Genomic DNA, 12,552 nt, shown 5'->3' with positions numbered 1-12,552 from the left:
GATCTCGAGTCTGCCCTCCGCCTCGCCTACAGCAACATGGGCCCGCCGCTCACCCCGCCGTCCTCCAACGCAGAGCGCTCTGCGTCTCCCCCATCCAATGGCCACAGCTCGTCCGAAGGCGCAGGCTATGCCCAGCGGATCGAGGACAGCAAGGCTCAGGAGGCAGAGGGGCACCGGTGTCTTTGGCAGGAGTGTGGCAAGGTCATGTCGGACCCAGAGGCTTTGTACAACCATCTCTGCAACGACCACATCGGCCGCAAGAGCACAAACAATCTCTGCCTGACGTGCAAGTGGAAGGATTGCGGTACCACCTGCTCGAAGAGAGACCATATCACCAGCCACGTCCGAGGTGTGCTCTGTTCCATTCATTTTTGCGGCGCCCAGTTCACACCAGTTCTTAGTCCACACCCCGCTGAAGCCCCACACGTGCGAGGTGGGTTACATCTCCGTTCTATCTCCTTGCGCTCAATTATTGATCGGTACAAAGATCTGCAAAAAATCATTCAAGAGACCACAGGACCTGAAGAAGCACGAGAAGATACACACCGAAGAGCATCATGCCCAGCACAAGCATTCGAAGGCAGTTACGGTCGCTGACCCGTCGTACAGCCAAAGGGTCCGGGGTGACATATCGAAGCCTAATCCGTACGGTCTCTCCCAGCGTCAACCTCACTATCAGAACGGCAACCATGTTCCCCGAGCCGGGTCTGATTCTACTGCGATCAGTGGTTCCGGTAAGATTCCGCCTGTCTTCGGACATCAAAGTACGCTCCGCTAATCTACCCTCGCAGGGTCGAGTCGGGGCCCTCTAACTACGCCATCCCCTGAGATGTTGCCTTCTCAAGTACACATCGCGTCCAACTATGGCGCGCAATCGGCGCATGAATTGCTTCCGCAAAGCCAGCTGCCCACCTGGGAGGTCCTTAGGCCTGACGGCACGACCGCGCCTGCGGGTGCGGGTGCCAAGAGATCATATGACCATTCCATGGAGGACTTCTTCACTGACATGAAGAAACGGCGTGTTGCGCCTTCGTATGACCCTGGTACGCACCGTCTTGTGCATTGAAAGTTCACGCACTAAGGCTAATCTGGACGAATGTCAGACATGGCCGATAGGCTCAATCGCCTCGCATATTCGCAGGGGTTGGGTCATCACGACCAGAATAATTTTAATCCTCGCTCCGTCTCTTTTGACATACGGACGCCCGAAGAACTTGCTGCCGTCAATGACTTCCTCGTTACCCTCGGCCGCGATGTCGCTGCGGGTGCCGTGCCGCGCCAGCAGCAGCAGCAGCAGCAGCAAATGCAGCATCGCCAGCAAGCTTGTAACTACTCTACGCACTCAATGTTCGATGCCGCAAGTCTAAGTGAAATGGGTCTTGCAGGTATGCCCGGCGTGCCTGGCTCTGGTGCTACGTATCCGGGTGAACACGGGTACTCGTCCGCAGGCAGCAACAACAACCATCAGTATTCGTCTGTGCCGTATCCAAGCACGTCTGGTCTGCGGTCGAATCACCCGTCTGTGCAACCTACGGTCTACGGATCACTGTACTCGGACGTCCAGCACGCGCCACTTACGTATTCACCTTCCGATGAGTTCGCTGCGCCTCCCCCGCTCACCCGACGGTCTATCTCGAGTTACTCAAGCAATCCATACGTGCAGATCAATGCGTCGCCCGCCGAACTCGACTCGCCGCATTCCCTGTCATCGACGCCATCTTCGTCTACGCCTCCGCATATGCCATCATCTATTGAGAACTCGATCTTCTACGAGGGCCTACGCGCTCCTCGCGTGCCTCCCCTGGTGCCTCGTCTCTCGCAGGCGGACTACGGCACGGCCTCCAGACAGACTATCATTCCCTTACAGAATGACGGCCGGCCGCCTTTGGCTCCGCCGGAGCCCATGGAGCCCAAGTTACCGAAGACCGTTCATCGCGGTCCCCCCGCCAAACTCACGGCCTCGTCGTTGTCGTCTTCTCCCTCGTCCAAGCTATACCCTCTGCTTCAAGAAGGGGACAGCAAATATAAACTCCCGCCCCTCAACCGCATGTACCGCGACACACCCTCTCCCGATTCATCTCCTCGTTCTCCCCCGCCGAGAGACTCGACGCCAAGCTCGGGCCATTCATCGCCTGTTCAACAGCCGCGCACCTTGCCGGGCATTCATTCGATCGCCTCGGGCGTATCGGCTAGTCGTTCCGCCGAGCTCGACGAAAGACTATCCCGGGAGATTGGCCGGATACGACTTGAGAGCAGTTCTAAAGATATCACTCCTGAACAACGTCGAAGACACGCTGAGCTCATCCGGAACCTTTTGCTCGTTATCAACGCCGACTTCAAGAAGCGTTTCGATACGTCAAAGCTGCAGCGGACTTCTGCTTCGACTACAGACTACGATAGGATCGCCACCCGGTCTACTAGGGACGTTGAGATGACATCTGCCTAACTTATTGAGCGGTCGCTGACTCGTTATTCTTGTGTTGCTGTTATCTTTGCCATTCGCAATATAATGTACACTAAATATTCCATATTAGCTATGCTACATCAGTCTTATCGTTCAATGTTGTAAGCTACAGAATCAAAGCAATGATCAGACGTAATGGAAGTCCGGACGTCACGTCTTCTTGAGGGTCAGTTTTATTTTTGGTGCAGACCCTCCCCCAGTCGTCGGGGGTGGAAGGTCAGAGTCATTCACCGCGGACAGCGGTGGGCTCGTAGCAAGTGGTGAAGGTACGGCGACTGGGAATCCGAAGGAAGTCCCGGGACGAGACGACGGACCTAATGTGGGTGAGAACACGGAGTCTGAGCTCTTGCTGAACCCTAGGTTGCCAAGACTAGGGGTAGGAGGGGAGCCGGCAGGGGGACTAGTCGCCGAAGGGGTCGCAGGAGGAGCCCCAGAGTTAAACTCGGCCCAGCGAGGGCACTTCCTGTTGGTTTCTGTCGCGGAGTTAAGGGGTGGATTTCTGCTGAGTAGCACAGTGCACTTACTCATATGACCCATTTGACCGCAATGACCGCAGCGTCTCTGAGATAGATACCGTCAACAAGGTTCATCGTCCGAAGTGTGCGGAAACAAACCGTCGTATCTGGCTTGACAGGCCTATTGAGCAGCAATGGCGTACCTCCTTCTTTCGCAATCTTCGCATTTTTCCGATGAAGTCGCCGCTCTTGATTTTTCTTCATCCGCATGATCTCTTCCTCAAGCCTAATTGCATGTGAAGTCAGCGACAGTGAATAGCATAATCGACACGAGGACGCACCTCTTCTTAGCTCTTGCATCTTTTTCCGCATCACCGGTCGGTGCAAGAGCGTCGGCTAAGGTAGTCTCCTCTTCAATAATCTGCCGCCTGCGGACATAGGCACTGATTACTGCCGGGTCCCGGACGATTTCTGTTTGCCAATGTCCATCCACCTGTTTGATGTGAGACAACATTGGGTCCAAGTGTCAGTGAAGACCTACCAAACGTTTGATACGTAGTACCCGCTTCGCGCCTTCAGGTCCGTAGCTCATTTCTCGATCTCTATCCACAGATGACCCACGGCTGTATGCTGGCGAGGGGGCCGCAGACGGTCCGGCTTGTTTGGGGGACACGGCTGACATGCCTGGGTACTGCTGATCGAGAGCTCTCCGCTGTAAGGATTGCTCCTGCGGTTTCTGCGACGCCTCGCGCTTTTCATCTTCATCGGTCAGCTGCGGCTCGTCGCGACGACTAAGTGAGTCGTGCTGTGCTCTCCATATCCGCTCAATCTCAGACTTATAGATCAGTTGCTGTTCGGCCACATTATATCTGTGGGCGGATTTAGGGCGTGCCTCCGCTTCCGCTAACATACAGGCGGTCAGCCGTAATCATATTGAACTAGCAAGTGGGAACGCACCAAGCTTTTGTTCATAGTCTTCACCGGCCTTGACAAAGATGTCCTTCATTGAAACCCGGATGAAACTGAAGGCTTCTCCCCTTCCGGTTGGGTCCCCCTCTCCATGCAGCCTTAACATGGCTTTAGCTTGAGTTGCAAACAAAAAATTCTTCGTAGTGATCCACGGAGCTAACTGCTGCTCGACGGAGAGATGTGCTTCGTCTGCGTTCTCCGCCTCAGCTGCCTGACTATAACCCAGATCTTGCAGATGCCGTTGCCCGACCTGCATGCTTTCAGACAAAACGACTTGTTCCGGAGTCACCATCTTAAGCTGATCGGCCTCGGATGGGACTTGCCAGCCAGTTTTCAAACGCCAGAAGCCTTGATGAGGTCCCCGTCTGTGATACTCCATGAATTCCTGTATAAATTATGAGGGACTAGCCTCGCTCGGAGTAAGAGAGCACACGGTACCTTTAGCCGCTGTCTCATCTGAAGCTCGTTTTGATCAGGGAAGTACTTCATCAGCCTCGATATTTTCAATCTTTCTTCATGACTTTTCGATAACAACTTGTATGTAATGTTCTGCAGTCTATGCTTGATCGTGTTTGTGATTTTTCGCGAGTGGGGGCCGGGCACCTCCGTCACGGGATACGTTTGCCCAACGACAAAGAGGTTCTTCATCTCCCGTATATAATATCGCGTTTCGCCCCTTATGGTGCTCCTGATGGGAGAAAAAATGCGATAAGCTCAGTGTACAGGTGTGGAGGGTTATCCAGCATACTCGCCTAATGACCAAGAAATCCGTAGGACGCGGCTTCTGCCTGAACAGAGGAGCCCGTATGAGATTGTTGTAAAGCGCTGGAACTGTTTCTCCAGGATACACGTAACCGAACTTCATGAACGGCGATTCGTCTTGAGGTTCTAGGACGAAGGGGACACCCAGATCATACTACGAAAGTCTCATTAGTAGGTACTATAGACAATGGCGTATAATTCTGACCTTCGGTATATGTTCATCTTTCTCATCCTTCTTGCGATAGTAATTAACGAGGATGCTTCCCATACCAAAGTTGGACATGATGGGAGGATGCTCCTCCTACGATTCAGCAGAGATTAGATAAGAATCCAGTCCTAAAGCGCGTCTCTAGATCTTGCAGCTGATACTTACCGAGAACTCCCATAAGACGTAGTTACTCGTATCCTTCAGGCTTAGATCACTGGTCCTATGTAATCCCTCGCTGACGTTTCCACCTTTACCCACGCTCCGTCCGGCCTTATCTTTTTTCTTCTTTGCGGAGCGGACTTTAGTGAAGTGAATCTCGACATTGGAAGGAAACTGCAGCGCAGGCCGATGCCATGACCGAGCCTCCTGCTTTGACAAACGAGTCTTGTACTGCAAGGAGAGACATAAGTACATGGAAGATAAATGGGCAAAGATACGGACGAATGGCAGTTGCAATTTCTGTGCAGGATAAGCATGCTCCACCACGAGTTGTCCGAAGGTCTGTCTGACACGGTGACCTCGGCCCTCTTTGGAGACCTCGTAATATTGGTCATTCGAGAGATTGAACTTATCGCGAGGCACTTGATCAGACCTGAAACGTTTCCTAGGTCGTGGATCGGCTACTAGATGATATTAGTGAGCTCTAATACGTTTGGTGCAATGCGTGCCACACCCACCTATCGGGCGCTCTTCAGGTGCAGCATCTTCCTCATTGACCTCTAATTGGGTGAAGTCTCGGAATGGGGCCCGAGGACTCCAGATAATGCTTTGCGTCCACGCTCCTGACTCCAGGGACTTGTTTACTTTCGTGGTCAAAGCCGCCTGTGACTCCCGACGATGAATGGCGGATTCCTCCATATCTTCCTCCGGCTCGTATACAATCTGATCCTCCCAGTTTGCTAATAAAACAAGGTCGAATGACCGATCTTGCAAGGATAGAGATACGGGGGCTTCAGTATTAACACGACCCTAAGCTTTGTAAGACTTCAGGAACGGTCATCGATGAGACATGCTTGCCTCGAGCGCATTCTGGAGATCGAAGTCTATGTTCCCAGCTGCTATAACCTCATCTGCTCGTTGATTCTCCGCCTGCCGCTCGGCATCACCCACTATGGATTGCAGGAAGTGTCGTGGTACATCTCGCTTGCGAGGGTACACAGGTTCAACTGGGCATTCTTAGTCCATCAAGTGACAATACCATTACTGAGAACGTACGTTGAAACGGTCTCTTCGAAACTCTAGACCTGGGAACAGTGTAACCCTTGAACAGCTCTGTGAAATCCAGGATCTTGTCCTTCTCATACGTAGGGAACCTCTCGTAGACAGACTTGGGCCGTTCCACGAGACGCCGAACCACTCTGATGCGACGTTCCTTCTTTGGCATGGATTCGGTTGGTTCGTCCTCTACTTTGACAGAGGCTTCACGGGGACTCTCTTCATTCTCCATCTCTTGGTCGGCCTGATCCTCCTCATTCTCTAACTCCTCGTCGACCTGATCCTCGAAGTCTTCGCCTTGGTCAGGACCCACCACATCATCGTCCCATTTATCTCCATATATTTGACGAGGATCTAGGGAGGGTATACCCAAGATACCAAGCTGACTGGAGAGCGCGGACGTCGACGGTAGGTTATAACCGTTCAGGACACGGTCGAGGTCGTAACCAGTAATGGTAGAGATCACGTCCACATCGTTCTCGTCAGACATGGCAAAAGCAAGCTGGAACGTTCACCAGTTCCGAGTAAGTACACGTATGAGATACGAATGTGACGATGTGTCTGCGAGTTGACCGTGTCTGCTCAGCGCTCAGTACTCGGCTGGCTGTGGCGAAGGCAAGCTAGAGCTTGAGTTGTCGCCACAAAGCGATTCCCGGCGGCAATTGGAGGCAATTGGCCACGCGACCATTGGCACGCGCATCGGCGCTTCTCGCCAAAGCCACCGATCTCAAACTCGAGTGGTCCTCATTTCCGACACGACGCCATGGCCGCAAAACAGAGAGGAATTGACAAACAGCTAGAGAAGCGGCTCAAGGTGAGACAGAGACAACTGGTATTTAACTGCTATGGTTCATGGTCTGCAGGAATATCAAGACGCGGTGACCGCAGCTGCCGAGGATATTATATTCCAAACCTTCCCTAATAAAGTGCGTGCCACCCACATCGCGAGTTCATTTCATTTCGCTGACAGTGCGTTCCAGATACTGTATGTTTTCATTGTATATGTTGTTAATAGAATATTCAGGAATATCGAACCACACGTTCAGGGAAATTCAGAAACTCATTGATTCGACTGCGTCCTTGGAATCCCCATTCCATCCGTCTCACGCAGCAACCTTCACTGATACTACCGTCTATCCCACTCCTTCCACATCTCAAGAGCACGAGGCTAAGAAACGGAAACGCGTCAACGAAGATACCTCCGCCTCCAACGGCGTCTCCGCGAACGACACTGAATACGCCAGGTATCCCAATCTCGTGCTAACGAACCAGCATATCGGCAAACTTCATGCTATACTCAAGAAAGAGTGCGAAGAATTGGCTGAATATGTGGTATGACTCCCTGCAGTGTTTCTTCCTCCCACTTGACCCCTTTGTCTTAGGACAAAGTGAAGTTGTGGGTCAATCTGAATATGCCCCAGTGAGTCGTCCTATCATACCGTGTCGAAGCCATTGCTCAATACGACGTTTTTCAGGATCGAAGAGTGCGTCATATGTACTGTCTCTTGCATGAACGTTGTGACTTACGTCAACTCAGCGGTGACAACTTCGGTATGCCGTCCCACTATGTCTGCCGCCCATGCTGATCCTCTCTCCCCGAAGGCGTGCAAATCCAAGAAGGTATCTTCGTCTAGGTCCACAGTGTGTCAGTCATTTATCCCTGGCGTACACAGAGGTCCTACAAGAGCTTCACCGCTCGCAACAGAGCGCTTACAACCTGCGCGACAACGCTCGGCGAGACTACCTCGACCGCGCGAAGATCTGCTCGAAGCTCATTAAATATCCCAATGTGCAGGATTACTCGGTATGCTGCGAGTGTTAATTACCCGCGAGAATGTCACTCACCTTTCTCCCTACCCCGTAGCTGGCGCTGAAGGAGCACGATGATAAACAACTATACTGCGCTCGCCAGGACTTATTAGATGTCCGGAACATATACGCAGTATTGACCGACATTATCCACAAGAATATCGCTAAGGTAAAACAGTCTTATACATCCACTGATTTCCCCCGTCTCCGAGACTTACGCTCTGTGCAGCTACGGTCGCCGAAGGGAAATAACTCCAGCGGGTTATACTAGAGGACCGACGGCTCACCCTAGATCTTAACGAGTAGGGCTGTTTCCTCCTCTTATCCTTGGAGTTCATTATCATTTTGGAATTCCCTCTGTTAGATTCGGACCGCTGCTCAGTCGTATATAATAGCCACCCGTCATCATACAGAGATTGTCTTGAAGATATTGAATCCATCCAATGCTGTACTAATAACGGCGCCTGGTATCTGCGGATGCCAGTGGACCTCCTTCACGTCCCTCTGTCCTTGATGCACGAATAGGAGTTGCGGGGGTACTTCCCTGCTTTGGTTTTCGGTTGTGTCCATATCTTGCTCGTCATCTTGCTCGACGGCGAGGTCCCACAACGTGACCTGGTCGTCAGCTCCCGAGGCGGCGAAAATGGAGTCCTCGGTGGGGTGCCATTCGATTGACGTTATGGGGGCTTTGTGCCATGAGAAGGAAGCAACTGGACTAGGTGCCGGAGTGGATGACCTACGAGACCAAACTCGTGAGCATGGCGAAGCGGCTCAAAATATCCTTGAGACCTACCCTTTCTTTTGCACATTTCTCAGATCCCACACTTTTATGCCGCCCTCATCTCCACCGCTGAGTAGTAGGTAGCTTGTGCTCCGGTTCCAACTGATCACATTAACGTCACTTTCGTGCGCAGCCTCGATCCCAGCAATACTCTTCCTTCCTTTACTCCTTACATCCCAGATCTGCACGCTCTGGTCTGCGGAACAGGACGCGAAGACGGTAGGCTCTGACGGACTCCATTGAAGATCTTCCACGCTGGACGTATGAGAGGTAAATGGCTGTGCGAACGTGTTGAACCCGGACGGAGTCACTGTCGTGAGGTATATCTTGGACTGGACGTCGCCAGTCAAAAGTCGCAGGCCGGAGCTCCCGCTCCCACTCGACGCCCAGTCCATGGCAAAGCCCTCCGCGCGGCCGTGCGAATTGACAGTATACGCCGGCGTGTGCGAGCGTGACTTGTCAATGGTATAACCAGGCGTATCCAATGATTCGATGAGCGGGCGAATGTCCCATACGTGAACCTTGCCCGTCTCGGCCCATGTTGCAGTGTAGTATGGCTGAGAGACTGGAGGGAGGGGTGTTGACGGAGGTAACGGCTGCGCTCGCACTCGGTTCACGCCGCCATGATGTGGGATAGTGCGGAACTCTAGTACAGGGTCTTCATCTAGATCCTCATCGTCGTCATTCTCATCGTCCGAGTCTTCTGTGGTGGAGGATGAGATCTGGGATTTCTTCCCACAAATCACTACATACCTTCATCCTTCTGTGTCCGATGCAATGAGCTCAACTTGTACACCACCACTTCGTTATTTTTTGCCGTATCCGCCTGAGTGCCCGACACAATGTAAGCAGTAGCAGGGTACCGCTGCCGTTCGTCGCCCAAATTATCCCGTAGCACATCGAAGGAAAGACATGGCCAGTAAACTTTCAAGCTATGCCGCATCTCGTAGACAGAGTCATCCGGTTCCAGAACTTCGTCTTCTCCCAAGACATGCGTTCCCGGAATGTAAACGTCTTTCGCAGGGGCAGGCTGGTCCTCGGTGTCCTCTATGGCGGGCATGACCTGGTCGACGTCCATACCTTTAGAAAATCAGGTCTATACTCTGAGCAGATTCCGTGGATAGATGGAAAACAGGATATACCATCTTCACCGCCATCCACCGCATCCTCATCGCTCTCGATCTCGTCCTCCCAGGCATCCTCGAACTCGCCCATCTCGTCGGCCCCTTCATGTTTCCGCTTATCCCCATTCACGGCGACTTTTGAGTACGGCTCGCTGCTGCTCGTAGAGGCTGCCGTGACCTCGGTAACCGTACGCTTGGACATGCTGATTGGGACTCTGTAATGGCTTCGAAATTTTTGGACAGGAAGGGAATCGCGAAGCAAAGATCTCAGGCACGTGTGCTCGCACAGCCACATTGCGCACTTGCGATCGCGATCGGAAGCTCCTGAAGTTCCCACGGCTGCTATAAGGAAAACGACGCTAAGAAGTTAAAACCTGAGAAGGTGCCGGGCTAGCGGCGTACGCGTGCGTCCAAAGCGCACAGAGTCATTCACCGGTGCTGCGCTGTTCCGTCTTGAACGGCAACGTCAACTTTGACTCCCGTCCGCAGATGCAGTCTCTATTTACACGTCACCGTAATCCCGACTTACCGGTATATGAGTACGCGTATCCACGTCAAAAGCGCATGACGCGTCCCGGACATGCCTGCGCGGCCATAGCTTGTTAGGCAATGGCTCTGCCTCTCCGTAAAGTATATAACTGTTTGCATATCGTACGCTCCGGTCATATCCACCGCCCCAGTTACTAGTACACAAGCTTCCTTTCAGTATTGATCGATATTCACAATGTCTGGTTATAGCACGATCGTCGTCCCCCAAGGGTCAGTAGTTCTACTTGTTCTCCTGCACAATTTTCTGGACTCTTCGCCTGATGCTGACCCGCCGCTTGTAGCATCTCCTACGTTGCAGCCGCTATATTCTCGAACGTATGTCTCTTGACATGGCAATCGTACAAAGCCGGCTTTGCTAGGAAAGCTGCACGCATCCCGTATCCCCAGCGTATGTAATGTTACGAGCTGGGATGAGTTGTGAGCTGACCGCCGCGTGCTGCAGTCTATGCTGAAAAAGCGGAGGCACAAGCGTCTAAGGAAGCGCATCGCTTCAACTGCGCTCAGCGTGAGCTCCTAGCTACCACCTACAGCTTAATTTGCGCCCTAATCTGAATGCAGGCGCCCACCAGAATACCCTGGAACAACTGCCTATAGTTCTGATCAGTACCATCCTCGTGGGCCTGAAGCGGCCTATTCTTGCGGCGTCCCTCTGCGGAGCGTGGTCCTTTGCCCGGGTCCTGTACACAATTGGATATGCGACCGGTGACCCAGAGAGGGTACGCCACGCCCTGAGTCTTTAGGTTCTTACGAAAGACTTACACTTTTTATTCCAGCGCAATACCAGCGGTGGAGCCTTATTCTACTTAGCGCAGCTAGGTACGAACCTGTTCTGCTATGAGTTCTTTGACTATAGGCTGATGGTCGATTCCTAGGCCTTTTGTTCAGTGCCGCGTATACGACGGTAGAGTACTTAGTGGCGGGCCTCTAATGAAGAGCTTAATATTATGTTACAATAATACTGTTCATGCTATTTATTTTATCACATTTGCACCACTATTCTTCACGTGGGGAGGTATATACAGCTCTCGAAATAATACAGCTGGATTTCATTTTCGCGACAATGTCCTGTTGTCAGAGTCGTAAAGTCATACCATAGCTAACGCTCAACAAAATACGATGGTATAGTCAGTGCCGGTGGGGCAGGCGCTTGTAGCCCCGCAGCCATTGCCATCGCCGTTTGCATCAGTACACCCTACCGGAGCGATGGAGCCTAGAATGCCAATATCAGCACGAAACTCTCACAGATTACTAACAGCCCGGAGAGACTCACATCCAGTCCCGGGCTCGATAGTCAGCGGAATGTTGAAATTATCATCTGAAGTCGGGTTGAAATAGTCGTAGCCGGCATACCTGTCCAGAGCCAGTGGTCAGACATGGGTATATCCAGAGACAAACATTCAGAAATATCCACCCGTTAATCGTGAATTGGGCCAGTGTCGGTCCAGTGGGAGCGGGCGAGGTGCAGTTCTCTCCACCGGAGGGGCAGCTACCGGTAGCGCACACGCCTGCAGCGTTGCAGCCGGTGCGTCCCCAGAGACGTCCACTCCAGTCGCTGGGGAGCGTGACAGTCTGACTGGCTCCCGCAGCGAGAGGGAATCCGCCGGTGGAGGTGCTTCCCTCTAAGACCTGGGGGAAGAAGGCCGGGTCCACTTGGTAACCGCAGTCGTTGGTGAGGGTCACGGTCGTTCTGTGCGCAAAGAAGGGGATTAGAAACAACTGTACTGTATGGGGCGCTCGTTGTTGACTTACGCTGGGATCTGGCGGATGACGCCTGCGCCTGCGACGGCGGCGACCGCAAGGACGGAAACCTGAGTGAACATGGCTGATTTGACGACAACTGGTGGGCCGGGATGTAGGGGAACTACAACAGGCCTTGAGGCGACCCGTCCTGCAGCGCCTCCTTGTTATACGGGCATCTCAACCAGACCGACGTCAGAGCAGTAAGAATGAATAGGGTTCATGCGGGCACGACGGCCCAGTCTGTAATATCTGAACGCATGAGCAGTCAGCTGGGGGGATTCCTGATGACCGTCTAACGTAAGAACAAAGCCATTTCCAGTTCTCTGGGCAACGTCGCAGGACAGAGTTGGCTGCACCGCGTTCAATCACGCTGATGCGCGCCAGAAGCCCGAAGTGGCGGTACCCGGGGTCCCACAGTGATCGAGATTTCATTTCTTAAATTTCTATCTCGATTTTATCTCTTTATCGCGTCGGAC

The 12,552-nt window shown here is 52.7% G+C and overlaps 7 protein-coding genes across 7 annotated transcripts; 3 read left to right on the top strand and 4 right to left on the bottom strand.

Moving 5' to 3' along the window:
* Positions 1 to 2,794, top strand: GLOTRDRAFT_108980 (uncharacterized protein). The gene is made up of 5 exons (XM_007862709.1): positions 1 to 349; positions 402 to 433; positions 488 to 734; positions 792 to 1,043; positions 1,104 to 2,794. The coding sequence occupies exons 1-5, from the start codon at positions 37 to 39 to the stop codon at positions 2,444 to 2,446; spliced, it is 2,187 nt and encodes a 728-aa protein (XP_007860900.1). The 5' UTR covers positions 1 to 36; the 3' UTR covers positions 2,447 to 2,794.
* On the bottom strand, positions 2,621 to 4,189 carry GLOTRDRAFT_15237 (uncharacterized protein; the record flags this gene model as incomplete). The annotated part of the gene is made up of 7 exons (XM_007861930.1): positions 2,621 to 2,937; positions 2,989 to 3,025; positions 3,079 to 3,205; positions 3,261 to 3,412; positions 3,461 to 3,626; positions 3,663 to 3,822; positions 3,877 to 4,189. Coding segments are annotated over 7 exons (1,272 nt in total), but the record flags the coding sequence as incomplete, so codon positions are not given.
* A 32-nt stretch (positions 4,190 to 4,221) lies between these two features.
* On the bottom strand, positions 4,222 to 6,563 carry GLOTRDRAFT_102259 (uncharacterized protein; the record flags this gene model as incomplete). The annotated part of the gene is made up of 9 exons (XM_007863372.1): positions 4,222 to 4,273; positions 4,382 to 4,576; positions 4,641 to 4,804; positions 4,856 to 4,951; positions 5,024 to 5,248; positions 5,300 to 5,478; positions 5,536 to 5,827; positions 5,876 to 6,024; positions 6,074 to 6,563. 9 exons carry the CDS (start codon positions 6,561 to 6,563, stop codon positions 4,222 to 4,224), a joined length of 1,842 nt encoding a protein of 613 aa, XP_007861563.1.
* Positions 6,564 to 6,836: 273 nt separating this feature from the next.
* On the top strand, positions 6,837 to 8,153 carry GLOTRDRAFT_124259 (proteasome activator pa28, REG alpha/beta subunit; the record flags this gene model as incomplete). The annotated part of the gene is made up of 10 exons (XM_007862708.1): positions 6,837 to 6,887; positions 6,937 to 7,042; positions 7,098 to 7,405; positions 7,456 to 7,493; positions 7,549 to 7,557; positions 7,611 to 7,624; positions 7,676 to 7,693; positions 7,747 to 7,877; positions 7,938 to 8,051; positions 8,112 to 8,153. 10 exons carry the CDS (start codon positions 6,837 to 6,839, stop codon positions 8,151 to 8,153), a joined length of 831 nt encoding a protein of 276 aa, XP_007860899.1.
* Positions 8,154 to 8,287: 134 nt separating this feature from the next.
* On the bottom strand, positions 8,288 to 9,989 carry GLOTRDRAFT_124258 (glutamate-rich WD repeat containing; the record flags this gene model as incomplete). Its single annotated transcript, XM_007862707.1, has 4 exons — positions 8,288 to 8,618; positions 8,676 to 9,366; positions 9,417 to 9,743; positions 9,806 to 9,989. The coding sequence occupies 4 exons, from the start codon at positions 9,987 to 9,989 to the stop codon at positions 8,288 to 8,290; spliced, it is 1,533 nt and encodes a 510-aa protein (XP_007860898.1).
* Positions 9,990 to 10,511: 522 nt separating this feature from the next.
* On the top strand, positions 10,512 to 11,264 carry GLOTRDRAFT_89993 (membrane-associated proteins in eicosanoid and glutathione metabolism; the record flags this gene model as incomplete). The annotated part of the gene is made up of 6 exons (XM_007862706.1): positions 10,512 to 10,546; positions 10,618 to 10,724; positions 10,779 to 10,841; positions 10,895 to 11,052; positions 11,110 to 11,152; positions 11,209 to 11,264. The coding sequence occupies 6 exons, from the start codon at positions 10,512 to 10,514 to the stop codon at positions 11,262 to 11,264; spliced, it is 462 nt and encodes a 153-aa protein (XP_007860897.1).
* A 175-nt stretch (positions 11,265 to 11,439) lies between these two features.
* GLOTRDRAFT_89992 (Osmotin, thaumatin-like protein) lies at positions 11,440 to 12,156 on the bottom strand (the record flags this gene model as incomplete). Its single annotated transcript, XM_007862705.1, has 4 exons — positions 11,440 to 11,546; positions 11,607 to 11,686; positions 11,748 to 12,023; positions 12,086 to 12,156. The coding sequence occupies 4 exons, from the start codon at positions 12,154 to 12,156 to the stop codon at positions 11,440 to 11,442; spliced, it is 534 nt and encodes a 177-aa protein (XP_007860896.1).
* Positions 12,157 to 12,552: the final 396 nt, after the last annotated feature.

This window comes from Gloeophyllum trabeum (assembly GCF_000344685.1).
Source record: "Gloeophyllum trabeum ATCC 11539 unplaced genomic scaffold GLOTRscaffold_00001, whole genome shotgun sequence".
Taxonomy (NCBI): Eukaryota; Fungi; Basidiomycota; class Agaricomycetes; order Gloeophyllales; family Gloeophyllaceae; genus Gloeophyllum; species Gloeophyllum trabeum.
This window is presented reverse-complemented; position numbering and strand designations above follow the sequence as displayed.